At 37.0% G+C, this 26,457-nt stretch overlaps 4 protein-coding genes across 15 annotated transcripts; 3 read left to right on the top strand and 1 right to left on the bottom strand.

The window, feature by feature from the left end:
• Nucleotides 1-147: 147 nt before the first annotated feature.
• Pex19 (peroxisomal biogenesis factor 19) lies at nucleotides 148-1,832 on the top strand. The gene is made up of 5 exons (XM_076762562.1): nucleotides 148-356; nucleotides 680-862; nucleotides 918-1,093; nucleotides 1,175-1,405; nucleotides 1,514-1,832. The coding sequence occupies exons 1-5, from the start codon at nucleotides 296-298 to the stop codon at nucleotides 1,733-1,735; spliced, it is 873 nt and encodes a 290-aa protein (XP_076618677.1). The 5' UTR covers nucleotides 148-295; the 3' UTR covers nucleotides 1,736-1,832.
• Nucleotides 1,833-2,338: 506 nt separating this feature from the next.
• Pgk (phosphoglycerate kinase) lies at nucleotides 2,339-6,495 on the bottom strand. Of its 2 annotated transcripts, none has more exons than XM_076762552.1 (5): nucleotides 6,387-6,495; nucleotides 3,924-4,272; nucleotides 3,494-3,832; nucleotides 3,202-3,421; nucleotides 2,339-3,112 (listed from the first exon to the last, which is right to left on the bottom strand). In XM_076762552.1, exons 2-5 carry the CDS (start codon nucleotides 4,155-4,157, stop codon nucleotides 2,835-2,837), a joined length of 1,071 nt encoding a protein of 356 aa, XP_076618667.1. In that variant the 5' UTR covers nucleotides 4,158-4,272; nucleotides 6,387-6,495; the 3' UTR covers nucleotides 2,339-2,834. The 2 variants fall into 2 exon arrangements, with proteins under 2 accessions (XP_076618667.1, XP_076618666.1); XM_076762551.1 differs by lacking the exon at nucleotides 6,387-6,495 and adding an exon at nucleotides 4,444-4,704.
• Asator (tau-tubulin kinase asator) lies at nucleotides 5,204-18,466 on the top strand. 9 transcript variants are annotated; one of them, XM_076762543.1, is made up of 15 exons: nucleotides 5,204-6,625; nucleotides 9,493-9,625; nucleotides 9,732-9,879; nucleotides 10,000-10,214; nucleotides 10,636-10,905; nucleotides 10,990-11,076; nucleotides 11,214-11,486; nucleotides 11,632-11,818; nucleotides 11,911-12,239; nucleotides 12,320-12,616; nucleotides 13,891-14,178; nucleotides 14,259-14,526; nucleotides 14,703-15,077; nucleotides 15,869-16,283; nucleotides 16,353-18,466. In XM_076762543.1, exons 1-15 carry the CDS (start codon nucleotides 6,618-6,620, stop codon nucleotides 16,405-16,407), a joined length of 3,348 nt encoding a protein of 1,115 aa, XP_076618658.1. In that variant the 5' UTR covers nucleotides 5,204-6,617; the 3' UTR covers nucleotides 16,408-18,466. The 9 variants fall into 9 exon arrangements, with proteins under 9 accessions (XP_076618658.1, XP_076618660.1, XP_076618659.1 ...); XM_076762545.1 differs by lacking the exon at nucleotides 5,204-6,625 and adding an exon at nucleotides 8,270-8,394; XM_076762544.1 differs by lacking the exon at nucleotides 5,204-6,625 and adding an exon at nucleotides 8,534-8,778.
• Nucleotides 18,467-21,930: 3,464 nt separating this feature from the next.
• Gcl (germ cell-less) lies at nucleotides 21,931-26,217 on the top strand. 3 transcript variants are annotated; one of them, XM_076762041.1, is made up of 9 exons: nucleotides 21,931-22,951; nucleotides 23,066-23,186; nucleotides 23,277-23,373; nucleotides 23,462-23,831; nucleotides 23,908-24,177; nucleotides 24,300-24,359; nucleotides 24,476-24,694; nucleotides 24,767-24,857; nucleotides 24,934-26,217. In XM_076762041.1, exons 1-9 carry the CDS (start codon nucleotides 22,806-22,808, stop codon nucleotides 25,063-25,065), a joined length of 1,506 nt encoding a protein of 501 aa, XP_076618156.1. In that variant the 5' UTR covers nucleotides 21,931-22,805; the 3' UTR covers nucleotides 25,066-26,217. The 3 variants fall into 3 exon arrangements, with proteins under 3 accessions (XP_076618156.1, XP_076618155.1, XP_076618157.1); XM_076762040.1 differs by having other exon boundaries at nucleotides 21,937-22,951; nucleotides 23,063-23,186; nucleotides 24,934-26,213; XM_076762042.1 differs by lacking the exon at nucleotides 24,300-24,359 and having other exon boundaries at nucleotides 21,943-22,951; nucleotides 23,063-23,186; nucleotides 24,934-26,210.
• Nucleotides 26,218-26,457: the final 240 nt, after the last annotated feature.

Here is a 26,457-nt window from a genome sequence, read left to right as displayed (position 1 = left end):
TTGACTAAATGCAAATACTATTCTTATTATACAAAATAATATGTTAATTCCATTGATCGATATTATGTGTTTATTTTGTGAAAATTCAAACAAAATAACAAAACGTTGAAGATTACAAACGATAAATTGTAATTTAGATATGTGGAAAATAAAAATTTTGTTTGGTTATTTCTTCTAAATATATATATATATAAATAAAGACACAGATGTATGGTAATGAACGCATAGTGTTTTGATACGTGACTTTTGTATCGTGTTTAAAAGTTATTGACATTAAAATAAGAAAACGATAGATATGGCCGACGAAAAACTTTCGAATCAAGTAGAAGATCAAGAATTAAATGATTTATTGGATAGTAAGTAACTATTACATTGTACGATGTATAATGTAATAAATGCATTCGGGGAATTTTAACCTTAAACTGAAACGTACAGTATTATAAAATGTTTTACTTCTTTTTGTTTTCCAGCATACTTATTAAATGAGATTTACAGAATTTCTTCATAAAATTGGGAAAATGGGAGAGTACAGTTATTTTAAGATGTTTTATAAAAATACGTCAATGATTTGCATAACCATTTCCATTATATAATCCAGAGGAGATTTGTGTTGAAAAAAAAAAATAACAAAAAACAAAAAACAAAAAAGATTATTCTATATGTAATTATAATATTTTAGGTGCTTTAAAAGATTTTATCAAAGAACAACAAGTAAATAAGGATGATACTAGCAAAGTAGATACTTTAGAGTCTACAACGGAAAATAATTCCGTTGAACCTGCAGAGGATGATTGGACTACAAATTTCATGAAAGATACGGCAGAGCAATTTGAGGAGCATCTACAGAATTTAATTAAAAATGGTAAAACGTTTATAAATATTAGAAAGAAAGTGTTACTTAAAATTTGTTTTATCAGGAAATGAAAGTGAATTTGGAGAATTTTTTGAAAATTCTTGTCGAAGAGTGGCACAAACAATTGCAAGCGCAATGACAGATGAAAAGAACATCGATAAGGATAGTGTGAGTACAGATTTTCAATCTGCCATTACACGAGCATTGAACGATCTGTCGGCAACGTCTGAAAATTTACAGGTAGTTATTTAAGAACTTGTATGGAGCTTTATTTAATTTAATTACTTGTGTTTTATGGATTCTTTTATAATAATATAATAGAGCGAAGCTGATTTATCTGAAATGCTTGGACAAGCATCTTTGGAGGATGGTCCTGGTGATATTTTGTCATTTATGCAAGGGATGATGCAACATTTGTTATCAAAAGAAATTTTGTATCCGTCGTTGAAGGCATTCACAGATAAGTATAGGGAATGGTTCGAAGAAAAGAAAACAACTATATCGTCCAGTGATCTAGAAAGGTTTAAGAAACAGTTTGAATTGATGCAACAGGTAAGTAATGATAATAATTGTAAGAAAAAGTTCTCTCTTATTGAAATTTTATTTTAGAACTAACAATTAGTAATATTATTAAATGCAAGTTTCTTTTTTTTACCTTAGATATGCTCCGAACTCGAAAAAGAGAAAGACCAAGATACGGAAGAAACAAAGAAAAAACGTTTCGAAATGGTGATGTCGCTTGTGCAAGAGTTGTTAGGGTATGGACGATTACCAAAAGAACTTGAGGGAGAGCCTTCTCAACCTGATACTGAAGGCGACTTTATTATTCCCGCGTTATTTCCTGGTATGGGGCCATCACAACAAAATTGTCGTTTGATGTAATTCAATTTTCGTAATTATTTAACTCGCGAGAAGAAATTGTACATTCTTATTGTATGTGAATTTGATAAGTGGGAAACTAATACATTATTATTCTGAATACTGTTATTGTCGAAAAGAAATTTTGTGTGTGTGTGTGTGTGTGCGCGCGCGCGTGTGTATTTATTTTCTGCCTCAATGGCTAAGACAAGGATTTGGTTTTATACATATTTAAACATATCTACTTGCTTACCTCACTCTATTCTCACCCATCATATATTACACTTGCGTAGATTTCACATCAAACTATCATACATTAATAACTAAATTAAATTGTATTTGTAAATAGAGACGGACTTTCTACGCGGATTCGTGTAATCATGCACGTATTTATCTACATACATATATGTTATACAATGCATATATACATATTGAACCATATGTATATATAAATGTACATACTATACTATATGTATAAACGTTATTAGAATGGTATTACTTCTAGATCCATTTTTTGTATCCGTACGTTCGGACACAATACGATACCGTTGTTACATGTGAAGGAAAAACATTTAGTCGTTTTAAATAGAAATTTAATGCAAACTTGCAGAAAATTTGCAATAACAATTCTTTTCAAGTATTTAAATAATTACATTGAGTACTTTATTACAGAAGGTACGTTTACATTGTATCACGTATGCATAATATGTTACTCGTATAATTATTGGTAGATATTTAGTCATTACGACATTCACGGTTCAACTATTTAATTGTACGGTGCAGTTTGAAAATATTACACAATGGTTTTGATACAGTTTGATTTGAAAAAAATTCAATGGTAAGTAATTGTACGAAAAGGTAACGTGTGGTAGCATTCGTTATTTCGATGCATCCAGATAAATTAGAAACTATTTCATCGATATCGACATATTCTGCGATATACACGATTGACGTAAATTTGTTCAATTTCGGAAATTTGTTATGTAAAGATTGTAACAATACGACTGTCACTATAGAATTATTAGATATAAATACCAGCCTGACAATTGAACATAGTAAACGTTTTCAAAGTCTAGATAGCAACTAAATTTTCTGAATCTAGACGTTGCTAGTTTGATTGGAATTACAGCGAAGAAAGTGCCGCGACTCCCGGTAAAACTTTTCCTTCGAGAAGTTCTAAGCTCGCACCGCCGCCAGTGCTTACATGGCTTACTTTATCCTCAGTTTTCCATTTAGCAGCGCACGTAGCTGTATCACCGCCTCCAATTATGGTAATAGCACCTCGTGAGGTTGCCTCTACAACATTATCCATAAGGCTTTTTGTACCTTTACTAAAGTTCTCAAATTCAAACACGCCTGCTGGACCATTCCATACAATGACTTTTGCTCTCTTGATTGGTTCTGCAAATTGTAGAAGAAAAAATATTCTTGTAATTGTATCTAAATTGTCTAAAATACATTTCAGGAAATAAAAGAATGCCGAGACTCGCCGCTAAATAATTCTCTCGATTTTGGTCCAACGTCTAAGCCCATCCAACCGTCGGGAATGCCGTTTTCTAAGTCAGCCGAACCGACAGCTGCATTTTCCGCAAATTTATCCGCAGTAACAAAATCGACAGGTAGGTGAATTTGAACCTTATTCTTTTCAGCTTTCGATAATAAATCATTAACGATTTTTGAGCCCTCTTCGTCAAATAACGAATTACCGATCTAACGTCGAAAACATTGCACATTAAATTTTACCATTAGGAGTAAAACAAGATGTCGGTGTGTTGCGCGTACCTTCATATTTTTCGACATTTTTAAAAAAGTATATGCCATTCCACCACCTATGATCATTTCGTTAACTTTATCCAGCAAATTATTAATTAGTTGTATTTTATCCGCGACCTTTGCACCTCCTAGTATTGCCAAAAATGGTTTTTCCGGATTATCCAATGCTTTAGCAAAATACTCCAATTCCTTTTTCAAAAGGAAACCACTTGCTCTTGTTTCGTATCCTTCTCCGAGCATAGAGCTGTGAGCACGATGGGCAGTACCAAAGGCATCGTTAACATATACGTCCCCTAATTTCCTTAATGAATTTCTAAATTCTGAAACTTTATCTTTATCTGCTTTTATCTACGAGAAAAAGAGTTTCAAGTTATAACAGAATCTAAAAATATATCCATTTATATGGATATTAAAGGAAACGATTATACAAATTGCTTACTTTACTCCCATCTGGTCCGACTCCCTTGCCTTCTTCTTCCACGTGAAACCTTAAATTTTCAAGCAAAATAATAGTTCCAGATGCAGGATTCGCACAAGCTGCTTCAACCTCGGGTCCAACGCAATCGTTTAAGAATAAAATTTCTTTTCCTAGTAAAGATTTTAATTCTTCCGCGACTGGCTTTAAGGTATATTTCATGTCCGGTTTCCCATCAGGACGTCCCAGATGAGACATTAAAACAACCGACTTTGCTTTTTTTTCAAGAGCATATTTGACCGTATCTAACGCAGCAACGATTCTCTGATTATTTGTTATTTTACCATCTTTCAATGGCACATTGAAATCCACCCTGCAATGCCAATACGAATATGAACTTTTTCTTTTTCTTCTTACGTATCGTTTGTAAATTGATCGATCAGTTTTTAACACTCTGGTTTATGGTGTAACGATACACGTTTTACACAAAAATTATTTTAAAGTTAAATAAAAATTTTCAAAAGTACAATTAAAAAATATGTACCGTATGAGAACACGTTTATCCGTAAGATCCACTTTATCGATGCTGAGCTTGTTCAACGCCATGGCTTTGAAATTTAAATATATTGACCTTGTTTCTATTTCACCTTTAATTTGCAATACATCAATAACGTTCCCTAAATGTAATGAACCGTGTTTGGCGTACGACCTAGTCACAGAATTCTTGACTACCTTTGTAAATCTTGTATCATCGATATGCTTTGACTCGACAAAGTCAAAGTAAGGTCGACGAATGTAGCGACCTCCTATAAATTTACGAGCCGCGCGCATCGAACAGCTGTTCTACATATACATACATCTAACTATCTACTTACTTGCGCTTTATCTCGTTAGAGCGCGGAGTGGATACTCATTACTTACGTATGTATGTACATTTAGTGAATTTAACAGATGATGTTCATTTCGTTTTCTATTACATGATACGCGTATAAGCAGTGAAGCAAGGAAAGAGAAAAAGAAACAAATGAAAAATTGGATGTCGTGAATTTCGAGTGTGCGTATACATATGTATAGACGTATAGAAAAGTATCTGCGCGGATACATATGAATTGTACGTGTACATATTGTAGTTTTGTTTTGTATATCAACCTTGGTTAAATTACGATTCATACAATCAAGGAATTGCATATATTTTATGCATAATTTTCATTAATTTTAATTATTTTAAAAAAGCAAACTGAAATATATGTATGTATATGAAATTATATCGTTGGTTAGAAAGGATGGTTCATGAAAGACTCATTTTATTTGAATTTTACAAATGTATGATGGTGTAACGAATAGAAGAACCATAAATTTATCGTTTCGGCATCGATGTGATGAACACAATAATCGCACGATCTGTTTTTAGGCATATCATCGTCTATGTATACAAATATGGACTATATTCCATAAACAGTATTCGTTGAAACGTCTGGTATTCCGGTATTTCGTCTGACCGATGCTATTCTCGATTCTGGCGCAGTCGTGCTATCGTTTATCTGATCTTAACGGTAAGGTGGAGTACATAGATGTTCGCCGAGAAGCATGAAACGAAGGTGAAAATTATTAACTCGCATGTAATCGGTAGTGCAATCCAGCTACCTGTCGTTCTTTTTTTAACTTTTAATTATATGACTTTTAAATATTTCGACAGTTGAGAAGAAAAGCTTTTCATTGTAAAGTTGTGACATTGTCAACCTGTACGAATCGAGTGGGTGAATAAGTATGCCCGAGGCTACTTTACCGAAATAACATAACTTTGCCGAACGCGAAGGCGGGATACGGAAAATATAGTCATAATTCCTGCGAGAATTTCGAGACAATCTCACTTTTAGAACTCGAGATTAATCACCTCTGACTGCGACCCTTGATTTTTGTAGACGCTGTAGTATACCAAGAATTCTCAACAATTAACCCAACTGAGCGAAATCGTTGTCGAACGTATCGAAGATCGAGCAAAGGCGTTAGTAAATGGTAACAGGGAAGAAGAGACGAAGAGTGGATAATTGAGGGTGATCGGGTGGCAGTGTAACGGCGGTGAGGTGAGGTATACATATACGAATCAAGGTCTGAAACGTGTGTACAATGTCTTTTGTACGCGAAGAAACAGTGTCCGCGATCGGTTCGGTTGAATGGGATCGGGCGGTTAGTGGAGGGAGACGAGAGAGAGAGAGAGAAAAGGAGGCGATGGAAGAAAAGGAACATCACGCTGGTCGTGTCAGTCCAATGCAAGTGGAACGCGACGACTCGTGTTCTTGCTCTGGCTCGTTCGAGAGATCTTGGGTTACCGGTTCGTTTACCAATCCGTCTTGTTCTTCTTTGGATCGGGAAATAAATTTTACTCGATCGTTGTTTATTGTGCTCTGCATGGGAGGGATCGTGGAATCGTCCACGATAGTATACCTATATCGATTCTCTTCACCTTATCGAACCGTTCGTTCGTACCTTGTATTCGATCTTGATCGACGCGCCGATTCACCACCAGCACCACCGCTGTTGCCACCGCCACCGCCACCACCACCGCCACCGCTACCGCCACCGCCACCGCCACCGCCACCGCTACCGCAGTCGCCGTAATCATTCTACTCTACGTCATCCTCGTGTAACCATCTTCCTACTAGGCACGATCTTTTCATTGCCTCTAATTATCGTCCAGTCCCTCTCTTGTTCGGAACAATGAAATGGTACGTGATGATTATCTTTTTCGAGATATTTAAAGTCCATGATTCGACTTTCCAACCTTGCCTCTTTCTCTCTCTTTGCGATTGCTACCTTTATCAACTAATTTCTTTTTTCTACTTATCTATTCATTCGACGCATGCCGAATTGTGCATGCAATTTTAATATACTGCACTACGTAGGTACATACACGAGCGTGCACCAATATTACATGCCTATATGTATACATATATTTCTTTTAGGCCCTTATCTCGTAAAGAGTTTTCGGTAATAGAGGAAATACGAGTCGAAAGTCCCCGTTTATTGACATTCGATCGATCGATTCAGGAATAAGTGCTAAAAAGTTACGAGGCAACGGTGCTACTTAGAAAAGTACCTTGGCGCGGAGAAAGATGTATACTTTGCGTATTATATGTATACACATACAGAGTGGGGTCGTTTAAAAATAGATGTTTAAACTTAAATTATGCCCTCTGGCGAATAGAGTTAGTAATTTAAGCATTTCGAAATTTCATTACCCATTACTAATACTACCTATTATCATTATAAACGAAAAGTACGGCGAGACATTACCGTCTTGCAATTTTAAATAAAAACTATCGTGGATCCTTGGACGTTACTCGGAAACGTTTCTTTTCAACCTCTCGGGTTAAACGGTGTCACGGTGCCAAAACGTGCCAATAATTTTTTTACGTGATAATTTTATTCGACCTGTTCTACCAAGTTTCACCTGTATCCGAATCAATTCCAAACGTACGCGTGCATCATCTTGGTCTAATTTCTTTAGAAAAGCGCCAAAAACTCTTAATCTATTATTCATTTATTCTCAATCTGCTAAAAAATTGTACAACTTGTTTAAAAATTCAATTATACATACGTGCGAGTACAATTATACTATATTTCGATCATATCGTAGATAAATATTCAAGTTAGTTAACGCATTGGGAATCAAATATAGAAACTTTAAGGAGCGATTCTACATACGAAATTCCGTTTCTTCTTTTTTATAATTTCCAACAATTATAGTAATTACTCCAATGCAAAGCCTAAAATGCATTCTCTTTGTCAGAATAATATCGTCGCGTTTTTACGCAAATACATACTATAAAACTGTATTTGAACGTAAAACCTGGCTCTAATTGTAACGATCTCAAGCTTTAATAAACAGATCTATTAACAAAGTTTGCATTTTATCGATTCTGTTAGTCTGGTTGGTAGCCGATAATTGGTATATTTCAATGTTTCGCTATGTCGATACTTGATGATTTCGTCGAAATTATAAAAAATTTGAAATCGTACCAACAATGAAAGTAAATTAATCGCGATTGCTCACCGTACGATTAATGCGCGTGATGATAGGGTATATTAAATATGCGTATGATGTGTGCGATATGGAAATTAATTTTATTTAACAATAAACTGTCGTGTTGAACGTGTCAAGACGACGAACGAACGTGATGAAACGTGTAAGAAAACAAAGTGACGGAAGAGTCGAGGACAGCGAAATATCTATCGAATGCTACTGGCTACAACGCCTGCATCTAACTGATTAGACCGTGAAGTATTTCAGACGTTGGTGTGAAAAGAGAGAAAGGTACATGGGCATCGATCGAGCATTCAGGTCGCTATCTTGCGGCGATTACAGGCATTACGAGTGCCATGGTACGAAATCGAAAAATGGCTGTTCCATCGGTGTTTGACGTCAAGTAGTACAGCTACCACCACGGATATTTTTCGATACGCCTTAGTCGTCGCGAAGAAAGTGATCACGGAGGTAAACCGAGCAGTGGGAATAGAAACACAGAAAAAGTAAAATTACGAACAATCGTAGTAACGCGCAGGAGAGAGAAATAGTTGAAAAGAGGGGTAAGGTTGTCAGCGTGGGAGTGGGAGTGGGAGTGGGAGTGGGGGAGAAGGGTAAGGTTGGTTGCGAGTGGGAGAGGGTGAGCAAAGGAAAGGAGAGAAAGAACGATGGAAGGGTGAGGAGAAGATAGAGTTAAACTAGCTGGAAGGGGAAAGAATAGTGATACCAAGTATCGGAGAAAAAGGGGAAAATGAGAGATGCGAACGGAAAGTGCGCGATCGTGACGGAACTACGCGCTGTCTGAGAGAAGATCACATTGTGAAGGAACGCCATCGACGATTAGCGAACGGCATTGTTAGTAAAAATAAAATATTATTTATGTGGAACGGTCGGTGTGCGTGCGAGGATTTAGGAAAAACTGCACAAACATGATGAAAAGTTGCAATTACAACAAGTATTGAAACCAAGGGAGCAGAGCTATTTTTTTTCTTTAGCGATGCTTTCTCTCTTGGTTCAATTGCTTGGCTCGGCCTTGTTCGGTTGTGCTCGTGTTGATTAACGCGAGTTAGCGCAGGTTAGCGACTCGAAACTACTATTCAGGGTGCGAATATTCCGAATAAACTCGCGAAAAAAGAGATAACCAAATGTGACACTTGGTGGCGGGTGAAACATCGTTTAACGATGGATAGAGCAGACACTCGTCCCCTTCGTACCAATTGCACCCTTCGCTTGCACGCAATCATGGCTGCCTAACACAGGGCGTCCAGTATCGACCAATTTGCTATCGCAATACACCGCTTTAGGTTAAAAACCTAACCTATCTCAGATTCGGGGCGTGTCGCTTGTCTCACGTTGACAGCTACTAAGCTCGTTGTGCCGGGCCGCTTTCTCGCTCTGTTTACTAACGTTGCCATGATTTAATTCGTCCGTTCTTCTACCTTCGTACCAATTCTTATTCGATCCTCGTATACCAACAAGAAGCCGATAGAGGCTTAAACATTTCCAGAATGCGAGTAATTTTTCCAACTTTCGACGAGCCTCGTATAAGTGTTCGCTCGTGCTTTTCAGGCATCCCGATCATTCTACCAATTTACTGTCGAGGAATGTAGGCGACGAAAGTACGGACCAGAACAATAATATAACTATGACGAGTGAGGATTTGTTACAGCCTGGCCATGTGGTCAAAGAACGCTGGAAAGTTGTGAGTCGGTTTTACCGTTTTAAATTTTATACTTTTTCCGCTTCCTTCCTAGTAAGTTTAAGTAAATGTTTTTCGAAAAGTGCAACTAATCCTTGTTATTTCGTAGGTTAGAAAAATAGGAGGTGGTGGATTCGGTGAGATTTACGAAGGCCTAGATTTAATGACAAGGGAACAAGTTGCATTGAAAGTTGAATCAGCTCGTCAACCGAAACAGGTTCTTAAGATGGAAGTAGCAGTATTGAAAAAACTTCAGGGTTTGTTAAAATTTTGTTACACTAGTGAATTATCTAACGAACGAATCCATTTAAGAAGAAATAGAAATTTATTCAAACTACTTGTGCTTTTTCATTCATAAATGTATTTGTTTGTTGCAGGTAAGGAGCACGTGTGTCGATTCATTGGTTGCGGTCGCAATGATCGATTCAATTATGTTGTAATGCAATTACAAGGCAAAAATCTTGCCGAGTTACGTCGTGCCCAGCCACGAGGTGCTTTTTCACTGTCCACTACTCTTCGTTTAGGAGTTCAAATTCTTAGAGCGATAGAAAGTATACATCAAGTAGGCTTTCTGCACAGAGATATTAAACCAGTAAGTTTACTCTATTTCATGATTTTTCTTTGTGCTAGCCGATCTGCAGAAAACATTAGGTTACAAAATTAGTGTAATTTCTGTCCTTTTTTCCCCGTTATTTACGTTTGATTGGAAAATTAATTTATAATGAAAAAATGTGCGTGTAATAATTTTATTTTTCAAATTATAACCAATATTGATATATTGATCGTTGATTGGTAGCCATTCTCGGTGTTATTCATTATTTCGACGATTCATTCCTAAAATTTATTTTTCATTCGATTAGTTTTTATTGCAACATTTTTTTTTATATTTTACTATGATCCAAGACGCGCCTATTATTTAAAAGCAGATTGATCGACGTTGCGTAAAGATAGAATTCATAAATTAATCGCGTAACTGTTAACGGCTCGTTTCAGAGACGATATTATATTTGCAGTCAAATTTTTCGATCGGACGACTTCCACATAATTCGAGACTAGTGTACATGTTAGACTTTGGTCTAGCTCGTCAATTTACAACAGGCACCGGTGAAGTGCGACCTCCTCGCAGTGCAGCAGGATTCAGAGGCACCGTACGTTATGCATCTGTGAATGCACATAAAAATAAAGAAATGGGCAGGCACGATGATTTATGGTCACTATTTTATATGTTAGTGGAATTTGTCAATGGTCAACTTCCGTGGCGAAAAATAAAGGATAAAGAGCAGGTAGATACGTAATTGAGTTACGAATTACACAATGTCTAAACAAATTTTTATTCAGACGATAATACATTGTTTTCTTTGATGTAGGTGGGCCTTATGAAAGAAAAGTACGATCATCGTTTACTTTTGAAGCATCTTCCGTCAGACCTTCGAGTTTTTTTGGACCATATTCAGGTATGCGACTGCGAAATAACGTAAAAGTAATATTTCATTGAAACTTGAAATTATTCTATGCAACGTTTCAATAAAAATCCTCTCCAATTAATTCGTCCGGGTAGGTTGTAAACTTTTTTTCTGAATGTTCTTTGTAGAGTTTGGAATATGCAGCTGAACCGGACTATGCAATGCTAGCTGGCTTGTTCGAGCGATGTATGAAACGGAGAGGCGTGAAAACTAACGATCCTTACGATTGGGAAAGACCATTGATGGCCAACGAAAGTTTACCGACTACGAGATCTTTACCTACGGTTACTGCACCTCCGATGTTGACCACAGCGACCACAATCAATCAACCACCGACTACACCAAACGTTGACACAAACAATCAAGAAAACGTCGAACCCGACAACAGAAAGGAGTTAGATGTAAGACGAGATAACGGTAACAGTGCACAGGACCGACAATTGCGTAGAGATTACTTGTTGGTGTATAAACTGCGTACGCTGGACGTATTATAATGCATCTAGTACGATCGATTATTTAGTATTATTACTTTGTTTCTTTTTTCAGGCACAAATGGGTTACGAAAGTACATGCAGAAAAAACAAACAACGTGGGGTGGAAGGGTCTGCAGTGCCGTTTACATCGGCCATCAGCAATCATGGCCGAGATAAAAATTGTAATGCCACGATACCTACGATGGATAATACTCATCAACAAACAGGACAGCAAACTGTTGTTCCACCAACGACGCAAGGTTATCATTCTCTTTTTCCTTTCTTTATTTAAAAATATTTGTTATGCTTCTTCTTCTTCTTTGACTGTTTTTCTTTGGTTGTCGATGTATAGGTTCGCCTAAAAAAAGGCGTGCAGTTTCGATGGCCGCAGAACCGCAAACGGGTGTGGTGACAGCGGAAAAACCAGTCGACAATGAGGGAGATGCATTGATGGCATCTGCTCGTTCTGCTTCAGAAGTTCCTCGCAATAAAATTGGTGCGAATGCTGGAGCGCCATTAAGGAAATCGGCAAGTGGTGCAACGTTTGCTCGATTACGGGTAACGCCTGCCCCGGAAATAACACCCGGCGAACCACCCAGTCCTCGTGTACAGACCGAAGTCGATGCCTCTTATTGTTCCTACGACGTTACTAACACAAAATACGTTGGGAATCAAAGTCCCGTATGTGCGAAAACTGGATTTACTCGATCGAATCAGTGTAGAATAATTTTGTTGGAAAAATGATTTTTGTCCCATAACAGGTCACAGAGCAAAGAGAACCACTGAAAAGAGAACCACGAAGAAGGACAGACGGGCGGCAGCAGGCAAGAGCCAGTCGTGCTGCGATAAAAGACTGCTCTATCACTCAATTTGCGCAGATAGATGACGACAATGTATCGGCGTTACAACAAGTAACTAAAGGCGGAGGTGGCTTGACATTGGCCTCTCAGTGGAAGTCACAGTTTGACGAATCCGAGGAGACCGACAACGAATGGAAAGGGGAGAACTTGCAGAGTCCCGAGCACAAAGGATCCAACTTGCCAGCTATAATTCCGCAGGTAAACATTTCCAGTAGTTGCAACGATCGTTTTTGATGGTGAGGGAGAGTAAGAGAGGAGGCAGAGGAAGGAGTGGTGGTCAAGTCGAATCTTTTGAGAATATCTTTGAATTTTTTATGAATTCTAAATCCGGTGATATACATAACGTACAATTATCTATTTCATCCCTTTGATTTTACGTGCACGTGCACGCGCGCGCGTATTAGCGCGTGTGTATTAGGATGGTTCTTATTTTATTCGACCTCGGAATATTTTTGTTCTCCCCCCAGAATTGTTCCAATGTTTCGAAGAAGATAATTTCTGTATACAGGATGACATCGAAATAGTTGGCTCCATTTTGGCAACGTATACAGGGTGTTTTTGGCCACCCGTGGGAAAAATTTTAATAGGGGATTCTAGAGGTCAAAATAAGACGAAAATGAAAAATAGCAATTTGTCGATGGAGGCCTCGTTAAAAAAAAAAGTTATTATTGTACAGTGAAATCTCCGTTTCCGAGGTTCGTTATAGTGAAAAGAAACGAAGAACAAAGTTTTCTGAAATGTTTCGAATTGCAGAAACGTTGAAAAAGAAATCTCTTTCCATACAGAGAATCCATAGATGGATGATTCCCTGTGTAGATAGAATTCGATAGATAGAGTTGGTTGTTATCTGCGGAGTTGCGTCGAATCGAAACCATGCGGATACGAAGGTTTTGCTGTATATGCGTGCGCGGCGCGCGTGTGTATGCGTACTAAATAAATTAAGAAACTTGTCCGAATGATCTGGAATGCAGAAAACTTACGAATATGTTTGATATTCTAGCCGCATCTGGCCAGTATCGATGTCCTCGTTTGATGCGCCTGTTACCTGCCACAGAACCAAATCGACCTCCTTATCTATCGTCGTTAGAAACTTTCTACATTTTTCTGTACTTTGTATCGTCATTTTTGTCCATTTTCCGTCTCTGCTCTGTGAAATGTTTAGTTTCAAGTAGAAATTAATTCTAGATCGCCTCCCGAAGTTGCGAAACGTCGCGCGACAAAAATTTGTCGAGGCACATGTATTTAGTAGACGAGATGATATCTTCCAGTTAATTTATCGTAGTTGTTAGAATAACGCATGCTTTATGCTGTTTGAAAATAAAATTAAAAGAAACGCGAACAATCGAAAAGATCGTGTAACGTGTGTTGTTCGGTGATTAGGTCTGGGTTATCTTTTCCGAGTTGGATGGTGTTGAATGGTGAACACCTTGAAAAAAAGATACAGGATGTATTTAAAAAAAATTTCTATACAGTCGACAGTTGTCAGTGATGCTGTGACAACCGCATCTTCAGTGCCTGCGTCTGTCGATGCGAAAACAATGGTGGTTCAGTCAGCCGCGTCGGTTGTGTCTCATCAGCACTCAGTAATACCGACTGCCCTATCTCGAATAAGCGAAGATTCTCCGAAGCCTACAGTTCTTCACAGATGTTTAAACATCGCCGGTATTGAGAAATATCCCGACCTTCAGGGAGCACTCCCGCGTGCTTGGAGCGTTCCAGCTTTGGCCCCGCATGTTCGTGCTTACCTTGAAGCACCGTTGGTTCGTAAATAATCTATCCGATCCATAATATGAATATCGTAATGCATCGGTATGTCGAAAGTGTGGATGTTGATTAACAGGTTCAACAAGCGGCGTTTGACGATTTGTTGTACGAAGTCGATGTCATGAGAAACATTGCTACGCGTTACGACGAACCAAGAGAAAGTCCTCCGCCGCGGCGAGCCAGTGTGCCGGCAGTTGCTTTCTCGCCACCTAATACGATGCCTAGTACGCCTGGAGGAGAAGAAGAAGAAGAAGCAGTAGCGGGAAGATTGGAGATAAGGGTAGTAGATGCGACAGGTGGTGCTACTGTTGTTCAAACCACCGCCGATAGGGAACCGTTGCAAAGTAGGTATCAATTATTTAAAATATTTCCACATTTCTTTATTGAAATGTTTATTTCCTCTTACACACTGTTGCCTATCCGTTCGAAATTAAAGGTTTTTCTCTATCGCGACTTTCCTATGGGATTTAGTTTAATTACGTACGTACTACTAATACGTAACACTAATCTGATTTAACAGAAAAAATGACAAACGGTACAGCGGATAGTCCAGCTAGTCCTAATCCAGGATTGGAGGAACCATCGATATACGATGATGCCGTTGAAAATCGGGTACCTGTCGATGGTGCCGGGCATAAGGGGAACAGTACAATCACTGCCTCGACCATTATATCGAACATAGTACCGCTTCGTGAATATAAGGACAATAAAGAAAAGGATGGTTCTTGTAGGACTTATAATACTATCAGTAAAATACCGATTCCGGTTAAAAGTCCTAGATGTTCGCTATCAGAGTCCACTCCGGAAACGAATACTCAGAATACCAGGACTTGCTTGGGAAACGAAATAGAAAAATCGTCCACACCCGCGGCTATAACCAGGGAAAAAGATGCTAGTTAGTAAGATTTTTTTTAGCTTAAACCGTAAACGTTACGATTCTCCCTTGAATCCTTATGCGGCGTTTAACATTGTACCATTTCTGTTCGACGAGTTGTAAAAATTCAACTTTTTTGGAACTGATGAAATTCAAGCAAACAAAGTACGATTTATCTTCCGATGCTCGTTATTCGGAATCGTTACGACGATGTGAAATTTTAACAAAATAAGAGCAACGTGTTCCAACTGAAAGTATTTCGCGCGTAACGTTATGAATCCTTGTGAATCGTAACTTGAACAAAATCATTCCACAAAGAGATTACAAAATATAATACTGTGCAGGCAAGTAGTAATGTCACGATACCGTTCGAATTATGATAAAAAGTCATACGGTGTTTGGTTTCTTTGATAGTACATACACGTAAACGTATACATAGACACATCGACGTACACGCCGACGCACACGCACACGCACACGCCGACACACACGCACAGAAAACATAAAAAATACAAGATAAATTTTTCGATAAAAATTGCAAGTAAGCAGTAATGCCCAAGAATTGCAGGCTATTCGATTATCTTTCAGTTTTCTTTTTCGACTCGCATGCAATTATTGTTGGAAAAAAAAGAAAAGCGTCTAGTATTCTTACGATTATAACCGATGAGAATAGAAAAACAGAAAAAGGGGGAGGTGGAATGGAAAGCGAGGTGTTGCGCTTTCATCGTTTATCGTATTTATTTTGGAAGCTGATTTGTCGCGATTAATACCGGTTATAGCTTCGTAGCAATACTAACATTGGCAAATTTTAGCTATCAAAGGCAAACCCTTGACAGTGCATTGGGAGGCCCGGGAACTACGACGCTGCGCAACTTTGCCCGACGCACGACCGACCTTTTCACCTCTAACGTCGGCTAATCTGACGGAAGATGAAAATTTAACTGGATGCACGCCCGCATTACGTCGTCGAAGACAAAGCGAGAAATACGTAACGGATACTAGTCAACTGAATTTGCGATTCCAAAGACCGCAACGCAGAATCAGGCCGAATTCCGAAGTACTGTCTAGATTTTCTCCTAGAGGCGTACCTTCGCATCTCTTGGGAGAAGCGGCTAAACGGACGGAAGAGAGCAGCGATAACGATTCCGATAGCAGTGGCCCTCCGAATGCTCAACCTCCGCCACCTCCCAGCTCCTTGCCACCTCATGTTGCAGAAAACAATGCTAGGTAATTAAAAATATTTCTGGATTATCTCGCCAACTCTCATGTCATGTACATGTGTAATTGCAACTGCAGATGTCGCAGATTTCGTCCCATACCGGATACTACAATAGCCAGCAGAGAATCGTGAGGTACAGCACTTACGGGAAGGAAAACAAGTGTTTGTTTCGATTACGATCTGCAGAGTTTCGTAATCTGCTCGCTCGAATCTTATTACTTCTTTCTACGTAGGTGAAAGAAAGTATCAGTTTATCGGCGAATCAAGTGTGTAAGCCACGGAAAACTTGTTGAAACTTTGGTCAAGAGAAACTAGGAAAAGTCTTGACGACGCGCGAGAAACCGTTGTTTTCTTCGATAAAGCAATACCGGTCGCGGTAAGATATTACACGTTTAGGAAAAATTACTACGTCTTTATGACAAATTTTCATCCTTTTTCCGCGTCCCATAATCTACACATTTTTCTGATTCTATCCGTTGATCGTCTGCGCATTATTTATTTTCGATGCAGAATTTTATTGAAAAGTGGCGTTTACGTAAACTGGTGGTGCTTGAAAGATTACACTTCCTAGTCTATAAATGTGTCTGTTAATATGAAAAATATTATTGATGTGTAAATCGTGCACGTTACCAAACAACTACGCTACAAGATCGAAGCGGATCGATCGTAGAAAAGTTGTCGGGAAAGTTCCGTTCACAGTAAGAAAATCTCTACACTTTATTCCGGGTCTCTTATCCTTGATTCGTAAAACATCGAAGTCTTGTTGTTTGCGCTTAAAAAATATCTACAGAAATTAAGTATGTTTCTTTGTCGATGGATATTATTCGTATTAGAATAGCAGCAGAACAATAGTTGGTGCCAGTTCCGTTGAATATTTTCTGGGGCTTTTCAAATAAAAATATTGTACGAATAAGAAGAACTCGAAAGAGCACGATCGATATCAAAGATCCGATATAACGAACACGTTATTGTGTTTTATATAAAGTTTTTAACGTGAATCGTGAGCGAATTGTCATCGTTGATCAGAATGCTCTCTCTTTCTCTCTCTCTCTCTCTCTCTCCCCTCTACCAACAAATAGATCTCTTTGAAAAACCACCACACCACCATCATAATTGACAAGCAATTGTTACCACAATGTCAAAGAAACGATGGCAAATAAATTCATAACGATACAAGTAACAGTTATATTCTGAAAGGTAAATATATTGCTCGAATTATTGTTTACTGGATGTATCGCGCGATAGGGAACCGCTTACACTAAAGCTGCTGAAAGAAAAAAAAAGATAAATACTGTTAAGATGACGAAATACTACGATTCGTTTATGTGTGCAGTCGATTCAAGACATTTATTGTCATAAAGTTTTAAGCGACGAAACAACGTGCGAATAAATAAGTACTCGAAAAAGCTATAGTTAGGTAACATATATGTATATGTATATGTGTATATATACGTATATGTACATATGTACATATACATATATGTATATATATATATATAATTAACGCGTATTTGTCTCTTGCACTTCCCGGTAACGTGATTTCTTGAAACAATTACGAATCCGCAGTCGAAACAGAACCTAGTGATGCATAAAACAAAACTAGTCAAATAGAATTCTTTAGTATTCTATTACCGAAACCAAATTTTCGCATAGAGTTATACATATTGTATTTGTACAAAGTAGTTAAGGGTTTATTTTGTGCAATGATCGAAATAACGATACGATTAACATAGGTTTAAGTTCGGGTCTCGAAAATTATTTCGCGACAGAAAAAATGTGAAAAATGAAGAAGGAAAAATACCAAGTTATCGTAGACATGCGATCAATGGACTGACTGACACACGAGTCCATATGAGTGGTATGAATCTGTGTACTTACATACATGTACTCTCGGACGGTCGTTCGATGTTACTTGAGAGATTACGCAAAAAATTTTCTGCAGGCATAAAAAAATTAAAAAGTGACGATGGTAAAGCGCAAAGAAATGAACTCTGTGTAAATCGGTAATGGATCTGTAATCAAAGATCAAATGTACGTTTGAATGTAAACAAACACGCATAATACAGCTCATTGGACGTATTCCTTATTTAAATTTGTAATCGACAACGCATCGTAGGATACTTATACGTCTTAATTTGAAAGTTCGCACCTTCACGAAAATAAAGAAAAAAGTTTTTTGTTTTCAAAACTATGTAACGAGAGATTATTAATATTAGCATACTGACTATCCAAGTGCTAGGTGACAAACTCTGATGAAAATTTACGAACCGCAACTGTTACCAAACCCCCAATTAGGGCAAATTTTATGTTTACGCCGAACAGTGTATGTACATACTACTTCCGGCGATGATCGAGGTTGTCGGCAACTCCCAGGATTCTAGACAACATAGTAGGTACATACATACGTACGATCGACTGATAACTTGTTGCTTTCTCCATAGATCCATATCATGCTTTACTTTCAAATTTAAGTGTCGTATATCGCAATTATACTGATCAAATAATACGGTTAAATCTATTTTGACCATTTAAGGGGAAAGTCACCTAGCTTTTCAACTTTCCCATCTCCTTTTTGTGGTGCGTAGCTTAGCATAGATGCACAGAATCATTTATCTATATCGCATTCTATGCATAGTGACCTGATGAGCCGCCTTAGTCACGCATGTGCGTCAAGAATGGCTTCAGGTATCGTATAGCCCCCTGTTTTTTAACCGATTATACCAACATTTTTAGAAAATTAATCAACGGATTAGTTTATTGCAACGCAACACGTTTACACGGTCTATCCGTGTATTGGGGGCCTTCTAGACTTTTCTGGCTATACTATAAGATAAGCATACTGCTATTTTTTAAAAAAGGCGGCCCATCTGGTCATTAAAATTATGCATATGTCGTACCCTTTGTGCCAGAATCGTGTATGTGTAATTTCATAAATTCTGCAATTCTGCACTTTCGACATTGTTAAACTCACATTCATCGATCAAGTTTAAAATATAATCACTATTCTTACCTAATGTACATATTTTTATCATAAAGTTTCGAACAAAACTAGACATGCAACGATTCAAAATATCTAGGTACATCTTTACTGTAAAAAAAATGAAACTTGTCACATTTACGGTTCTAGCATAAGAGGCAGGAAGGACTTTAACGTTTCGAGATATTTAACCCCTGAACAATATATTACACGAATCGGTATAAAATAACAATGTTCTAACAATAAGTCACGATGATATGTAAAGTATAGAAAACAGATTACTCGAGAATTAAAGTATTATTTACTAAATATATCTCATTATGTTCTAACAATTCATTCCGATACATGTAAATAATATTTTGAATATTTTAGTTAAATAGCAGAAAAAAAACCAAGTGTTATCCGAGACTAGAAAACGATTAAATAAAATAGGAAATAATTCTCTCAAAAAAGTATGATGTTATTACGAGGCACTTGAACTGGTCGGTCCGTCAAGCTCAGGTAAGATTTTTAATGCATTTACAAATCTCAACAAACAGTTGCATACAATTGTTCTTGTGGGTACGATGTCAACAGCAAGCTCAGTTGTTTCAAAGAGCAAGTAGAATTCATGGAGCGGCAATGTCACCCAATTTATTAATAAACTTACTTCATAGCTGATTATTTTAAAATTCAATTTGCGTATCAAGATTGCAAGATATGTTTCTGTAAAATAGAATTAGAACAGTGTAAAACAATCCTTATTTCTATATCAATAAAAAATCAAACCCATATAACATACTTACCATGCTTTTTATTTATATTCTCCTCTACCATTCCCATTAATTCCTTCATTTTTATAAATTCGAAAGTTAAAAATATTATTCGAATCTATTTAAGTTGTTCAACCACTTTTCTATACATTATTTAATGTAATTAATAAATGATAAGCTTATTTGAATATGGCGCTAAAAAGTGACAAGATATAGTATCGCCATCTAACGTCAGGGATTCGTACTATCCGGAGTAGAAACCCCCTCTCGCCCCCCACGATTTCGTGCAATCGTATAGTATCGCCATCTAAGAACGGGTTTCGAACTAAAAATTTCGTGCCAGGATCACAGAATGTCTAAGGAGGTATGCGGAGTACAGCTACCCCCACTCCTCCTACTCTTCATACACACTACCTTGATTATTCATTAATAACTCATTTCCTGGGATTAAAATACGAACTTGTAGAATCGAAGAATGTAGTATAAACCCTTGGCAAGATTCAAGGATAGTTTTTAGAATCATGCCATGCCTCGTTAAATAGTTATTAACGAATATCGGAAGTCGGAACATTTACGGCTGTATCACCGCCTGCTTTAATCGATGAATTATCAACTTTTCAACAATAGCAGACATATTTTGGCTATTAAGGAAGCAAGTAGACATCCCTGGCAATATTTAAGGACCGATTTTTCAACGCTCCACGCTCTAATTAATTAGTTATTAGCGATAGATGCCTAAGGTGTCGCGCAAAAGAGTGTTCCGACTTCCGATATTCGTTAATAACTATTTAACGAGGCATGGCATGGTTCTAAAAACTATCCTTGAATGTTGCCAAGGGTTCGTACTATATTCTTAAACTCTAAAAGGTGATAATTTATTCCCAGGGAAGGCGTAATTAGTAAATTAAGGAGCAGTAGTTCGTTGAAAGTATTGATTTCTACTGTGGCGCCACCAGTGGCGAAAACGGTGTACTATGTGTCTCTCGGCTTGTAATTAATTACTGCACCTTAATTTACTAATTACGCCTTCCCCGGGAATAAATTATGACCTTTTAGAGTTTAAGAATATAGTACGAACCCTTGGCAACATTCAAGGATAGTTTTTAGAACCATGCCATGCCTCGTTAAATAGTTATTAACGAATATCGGAAGTCGGAACACTCTTTTGCGCGACACCTTAGGCATCTATCGCTAATAACTAATTAATTAGAGCGTGGAGCGTTGCAAAATCGGTCCTTAAATATTGCCAGGGATGTCTATTTGCTTCCTTAATAGCCAAAATATGTCTGCTATTGTTGAAAAGGTGATAATTCATCGATTAAAGCAGGCGGTGATACAGCCGTAAATGTTCCGACTTCCGATATTCGTTAATAACTATTTAACGAGGCATTGCATGATTCTAAAAACTATCCTTGAATCTTGCCAAGGGTTTATACTACATTCTTCGATTCTAACAGTTCATGTTTTAACCCCAGGAAATGAGTTATTAATGAATAATCAAGGTAGTGTGCATGAAGAGTAGGAGGAGTGGGGGTAGCTGTACTCCGCATACCTCCTTACACATTCTGTGATCCTGGCACGAAATTTTTAGTTCGAAACCCGTTCTTAGATGGCGATACTATACGATTGCACGAAATCGTGGGGGGCGAGAGGGGGTTTCTACTCCGAATAGTACGAATCCCTGACGTTAGATGGCGATACTATATCTTGCCACTTTTTAGCGCCATATTCAAATAAGCTTATCATTTATTAATTACATTAAATAATGTATAGAAAAGTGGTTGAACAACTTAAATAGATTCGAATAATATTTTTAACTTTCGAATTTATAAAAATGAAGGAATTAATGGGAATGGTAGAGGAGAATATAAATAAAAAGCATGGTAAGTATGGGTTTGACTTTTTATTTTTGTTGGTGCCGAATATAGGTACGTAGTTATTTTCCATTTTCACAGCACGAACCATCGCCTATTAATATTTTACTCCGATTTGCTAAAAATCTAATCTAATCTGCGCTACGCTCGTTAAATTATGTCCGTTTCATTGATTGTTCGATCTACATATAGTTTAAGCTGTACGCAACTTATTGGCATTTATAGTGATTATTTAAATTTATCATCGAAAGTTAAGATATCGTATTTTATAATCTTTTGTTTCCATTACTCTTTTATTTTTGTTTCTTGTTCTATGTCTGTGATAAGAATAGAGTTGCACCGTATGTAACTAACGTAGACTCGATTAAAATACATCAGTGGAATGATGTTACGGCGTTCAGTTCCATAAAATTTGTTCTTTTCAAGTTCGTATTTGTACAAACATATACAATTTATACTATGTATTTGACTATAAACAGTCTCTGAAACGGTGGGATAACGTATAACGAAACGCTTTATACGACGACGGTAGCGTTGCAACATAAATAACATACATAACAATACATAATCCTTTTAAGGTTAACATATATTGGGCAGTTTGAACCGCGCGAGAAAAAAGCGTCCAATTGGACAAGAATCGTTCTGTTCAGGAATAGGAGGTGGTGTGTATCGTTTCCCCGTTTCCTGCATCATCGCATCTATCGTTACGTCACGTGTTTACATGTTTATACATGCGTGGTGCGTTCATAGTTGGACACGCTGCAGACTTTTACGGGACACCTATGCAGTCTTTACTCTGTGCATACTGAACGCCGTGGTGTACTGCGTACAGTTGTCCTCGTTGCAAAACAATGTCAAGGCTTCTTAATGTTTCATCGATAGTCGGATCTGAAATTTCGCATTTTTATTAAAAAAAAACGTGGCAAAATGGGAAGTTACGCGAGTAGAATTGCGTCCATGTCAAACAATGCGGTGCATTCCGTATACCGTGGTCGTAAACGAAAGTGCATCGAGGAAGATGATTTTGATTCCGAATCGGATTACATTGATCGTACTCTTCAAACGCCGAAAAAGTACGCGTGAACGCAATTTTTAATTAAGACATAATAACTCGTTGATTTTATTATATTTACAAGAAATATACATGCATATCATTATCGATATTTTATTATGTATTCTTTTAGAAGAAAATTACTGACAACGGCACAATACATATACAAAACATTATTTCAAGAAGAAAAAGGCAGTGATATAACTGTACTCGTGTTAGGGAAAGCATGGAGATTACATAAAGTTTACATCAGTCAGGTAAAGTCTTCTGTTTGATGTTTATATATATATATATAGTTCCTTTGTGTTAAATACGCGTGTGAATTATAATTCAGTTTTTCTTTTCAGAGCCCATATTTCGCGAGCATGTTTTCAGGGTCTTGGAGGGAAGCCAATGAATCAGTAATTAGCGTAGAAATTGCAGATCCTAATATCACATTGGATTGTAAATGTTGCTAGTTATACAAATTCACTGTTTCGATAATTTATAAATTATCGTTATATTAGTTCTATTTAATTCTAAATGTTTTTAGCTCTTCTAACAGTCTTTGGTTCCTTTTACCAAGACGAAGTCAGTTTGGAACCAAAAGATGTCATATCGATCTTGGCCACTTCCACGTTATTCCAGTTACAAGGACTGATCGACCAATGCACGGACATAATGGTGGAGACGACAAATATAAAAACGGTTGTTCCTTACTATAATGCAGCTGTATCGTATGGCGTACCAGTGGTGAAAGCTGCAGCCAAACGGTGGTTGGAAGTCAATCTCTTGGGATACGGGTGGTTACATCCGACATTTTTAAAAGAAATCACGCCTGATTTAATGGCAGAGTTAATTGCTAGTTCCGACTTGATTGCCATGCAAACAGAGTTTTGCATATATATGATGCTACGAGTATGGTGAGTAACGAAATGCAACAAATATACGGTATTGATGTACGGTACCGTTTTTCCATAATAATAAATTATGATCCAGGTTGTTTGTTCACGTGCATAATAAAGAAGAAACGCTTCAAATCGACGAATACTTTAGAAATCACAAGTGGACAAAACCCTTCCTTACAACGGAAGAAGGCAAAGAATTTGTGGCACCTTTTAAAGCATTGAGAATGAAATATCTTTTGTTACATGACCAAGATGTTAAAATTTTATATAGCGATAATTTAATACCGCACGAATGGTTGCATAATGCATATAAAGAACAATGGTTACATTTATTAAGAATAGATGCAAATAAGGATCGAGGGTGAGTTGTGAAATATATATATAGTTTCTAAATATATCTCTGATCTATGTTTAGGACGTTGAACATAGTAGAGATTCCCGAATATGTGTATCCTTTTCTCTCCTCTTCCTTTTTGCATCCAGCTTGACAGGCCGAATATTCACTCTGAAAAACCTACTCCTATATTTGTCGATCCACTCTAGGTACCTATCATCGTATTATAATAGCGCGGTAAAAAAATAATGTAATTGACAAGTAAATCTATAAAAATATCGTTCGGAAGATGATAAAGCACCACGCTTTTTCTTTAACATTCTAGACCAAAACAAATGAGCGAGGAAGAATTTTCCCGCGAATGTTTCCGTTGCGGAAGGTGCATCGAAAAAGTTGGCGAACATATTTGGAGATGGACAGCATTTCACTTTGGGTTAGATTTGGTCGTGTGCTTGGACAGTACCACTTTGCGGATTAAAAGAAATTATAGACTAGATACGGACCACGTTAAAGCTAATCATAACAAGCACAATATAATTTTAAAGTGAGTACTGATTCCCAATAAAAGTTCATTTATAATATTTAAATTAGATTTTATCAAAAATACTTTTTACAGAGTAAGTTTAATTTCATTGGATGAACAACGTCAAGAGAAACATATTCAGAGTTCGGGTATGCTCAAGTTATCGCTTCACAAAAACCAGGAAGTAAGTAATTCGTAAATATTCTTCTGTTCCACTCTCAATTTATAACATGGCTAAACAAATCTATTTCAAATTATAGAAACAAGTGATGTCTTTGGATAAAGAACTTACTTATCCATTGTATATATCAGTAAATATGCAAGTGGTAACACCTTTTGTATCTACGGAAGAGGAAAGTTCGGCCGATATAATCATATACTCGGATACTTAGCACTCTGAATGTTCACTATTCCTTCAACTTTCAAAACCATTGAACCCCAATAATCGTACGCTTATTTCATAATCCGGCTGTTTTATTTCATAACAATTGATTTACGAGTAAGTGTTACTCAATAATTAATGCTTCTTGGTTGAAAAAAAAAGAAAAGAAAAAAAAAAAAAAAGGAATATTCGGATGGACTTGTGCGATGTACATTTCATTATTCGTTCATGTGACGTTTATATTTGTTGAGATACCAATTACTCATTAAAACTTGTAGAAACTCAACATTTTCTAGTCGACTGATCAGATTCGCGGCATTAGTACGAAGCAACTCTTACTTGTTTTAGTACCTTTTTAATAGTATATTCCAGAGACTTATTTTCCGTTAACGTAAATATACTTTTATACATATAAATAGAATTACGCAAAAGCTATTTAAAAAGTTCCAACTGACGGGTGATGTGTGACGTGTTAAATGTTTTAAAACAAAAGTTACTTGATTCGAACATAAAGGGAAATTAAATTCAATTATGGGGTCAAGTTTAAAATCTGAAATGTTATATTTTTCCTCCCAGAAAAATTCAACTAAGAAATATCGTACGATACGCCACAGTATTAAAACTTTCACTGTTTATGCATTTATATATTTATAACATGATGTTGATACTGATAACGAGTTGGATTAACCCATAAATTTGTCATACTTGGCATTTTCATACGAAAGAAGGATAAATTAAAGAACAAGTTAATCGAGCAATTCTAAATCGGTCGATTACACTATCGAAAAGTTGACCTTTGTGCCTTGTAAATATCAATCGAAAGAGAATATTCTGTATAAAGGAGTGCACGTACCGTTTCACCGTTGAGTGACAACAATTTTTATACTTTTAGTTTTGGAAACATTTACTGCACAACATTTTCAACCAAACGACGCATAACAAAAACGTTCCTTCGATTCTGTAACCAATTTATTCTATGCGGTGCTAACTCATTCTATAAATGTAAAATTTTACATTTTTACTTACTACGTATCTAGGGATAATTATATACGAAACTATTCAGCTTAGGGATTAAGAACTTTCTACACTTGACATGCGTTATTAACTTGAAATTAATATCTCGATGGAAAAATATGAACGAGTTTTCTGTAGTATCTGGTGCATTATGATTTATTCCTTACCTTTGTCGTGGTATTTCATTTGCGGAGATAAAAATGATTTCGTCCAAATTGATCCACCGTGGTCGCATCGTATTCCTATTTTTACATCGTCGCGGATGGATTTAAACGAAAGTGTCTTCATTTGAAACCATAATTGTTAGTTATGTTCTGCGAAAGTGAAGCAAAATCTAAGATAAGTAAGAACAGAGTTTGATATTTTAGTTGTAAATATTCAATAATTA

This window comes from Colletes latitarsis, chromosome 3, assembly GCF_051014445.1.
Source record: "Colletes latitarsis isolate SP2378_abdomen chromosome 3, iyColLati1, whole genome shotgun sequence".
In the NCBI taxonomy this organism is placed as follows: Eukaryota; Metazoa; Arthropoda; class Insecta; order Hymenoptera; family Colletidae; genus Colletes; species Colletes latitarsis.
The sequence above is the reverse complement of the archived record's forward strand: the minus strand, read 5'-3'. Positions and strand labels throughout refer to the sequence as shown.

Coding starts and splice junctions, on each gene's coding strand:
- Asator (XM_076762543.1), top strand. Junction 12,617..13,890: donor TGCCAGCTATAATTCCGCAG/GTAAACATTTCC, acceptor ATTTCTATACAG/TCGACAGTTGTCAGTGATGC. Junction 14,527..14,702: donor CGATAGGGAACCGTTGCAAA/GTAGGTATCAAT, acceptor CTGATTTAACAG/AAAAAATGACAAACGGTACA.
- Pex19 (XM_076762562.1), top strand. CDS start 296: ATGGCCGACGAAAAACTTTCGAATCAAGTAGAAGATCAAGAATTAAAT. Junction 357..679: donor ATTAAATGATTTATTGGATA/GTAAGTAACTAT, acceptor ATAATATTTTAG/GTGCTTTAAAAGATTTTATC. Junction 863..917: donor ACAGAATTTAATTAAAAATG/GTAAAACGTTTA, acceptor TTGTTTTATCAG/GAAATGAAAGTGAATTTGGA.
- Gcl (XM_076762040.1), top strand. CDS start 22,806: ATGGGAAGTTACGCGAGTAGAATTGCGTCCATGTCAAACAATGCGGTG. Junction 23,374..23,461: donor TCCTAATATCACATTGGATT/GTAAATGTTGCT, acceptor AAATGTTTTTAG/CTCTTCTAACAGTCTTTGGT. Junction 24,178..24,299: donor GATGCAAATAAGGATCGAGG/GTGAGTTGTGAA, acceptor TTTTGCATCCAG/CTTGACAGGCCGAATATTCA.
- Pgk (XM_076762551.1), bottom strand. CDS start 4,505: ATGGCGTTGAACAAGCTCAGCATCGATAAAGTGGATCTTACGGATAAA. Junction 4,273..4,443: donor GATAAACGTGTTCTCATACG/GTACATATTTTT, acceptor TTGGCATTGCAG/GGTGGATTTCAATGTGCCAT. Junction 3,833..3,923: donor TCGGACCAGATGGGAGTAAA/GTAAGCAATTTG, acceptor TTTTTCTCGTAG/ATAAAAGCAGATAAAGATAA.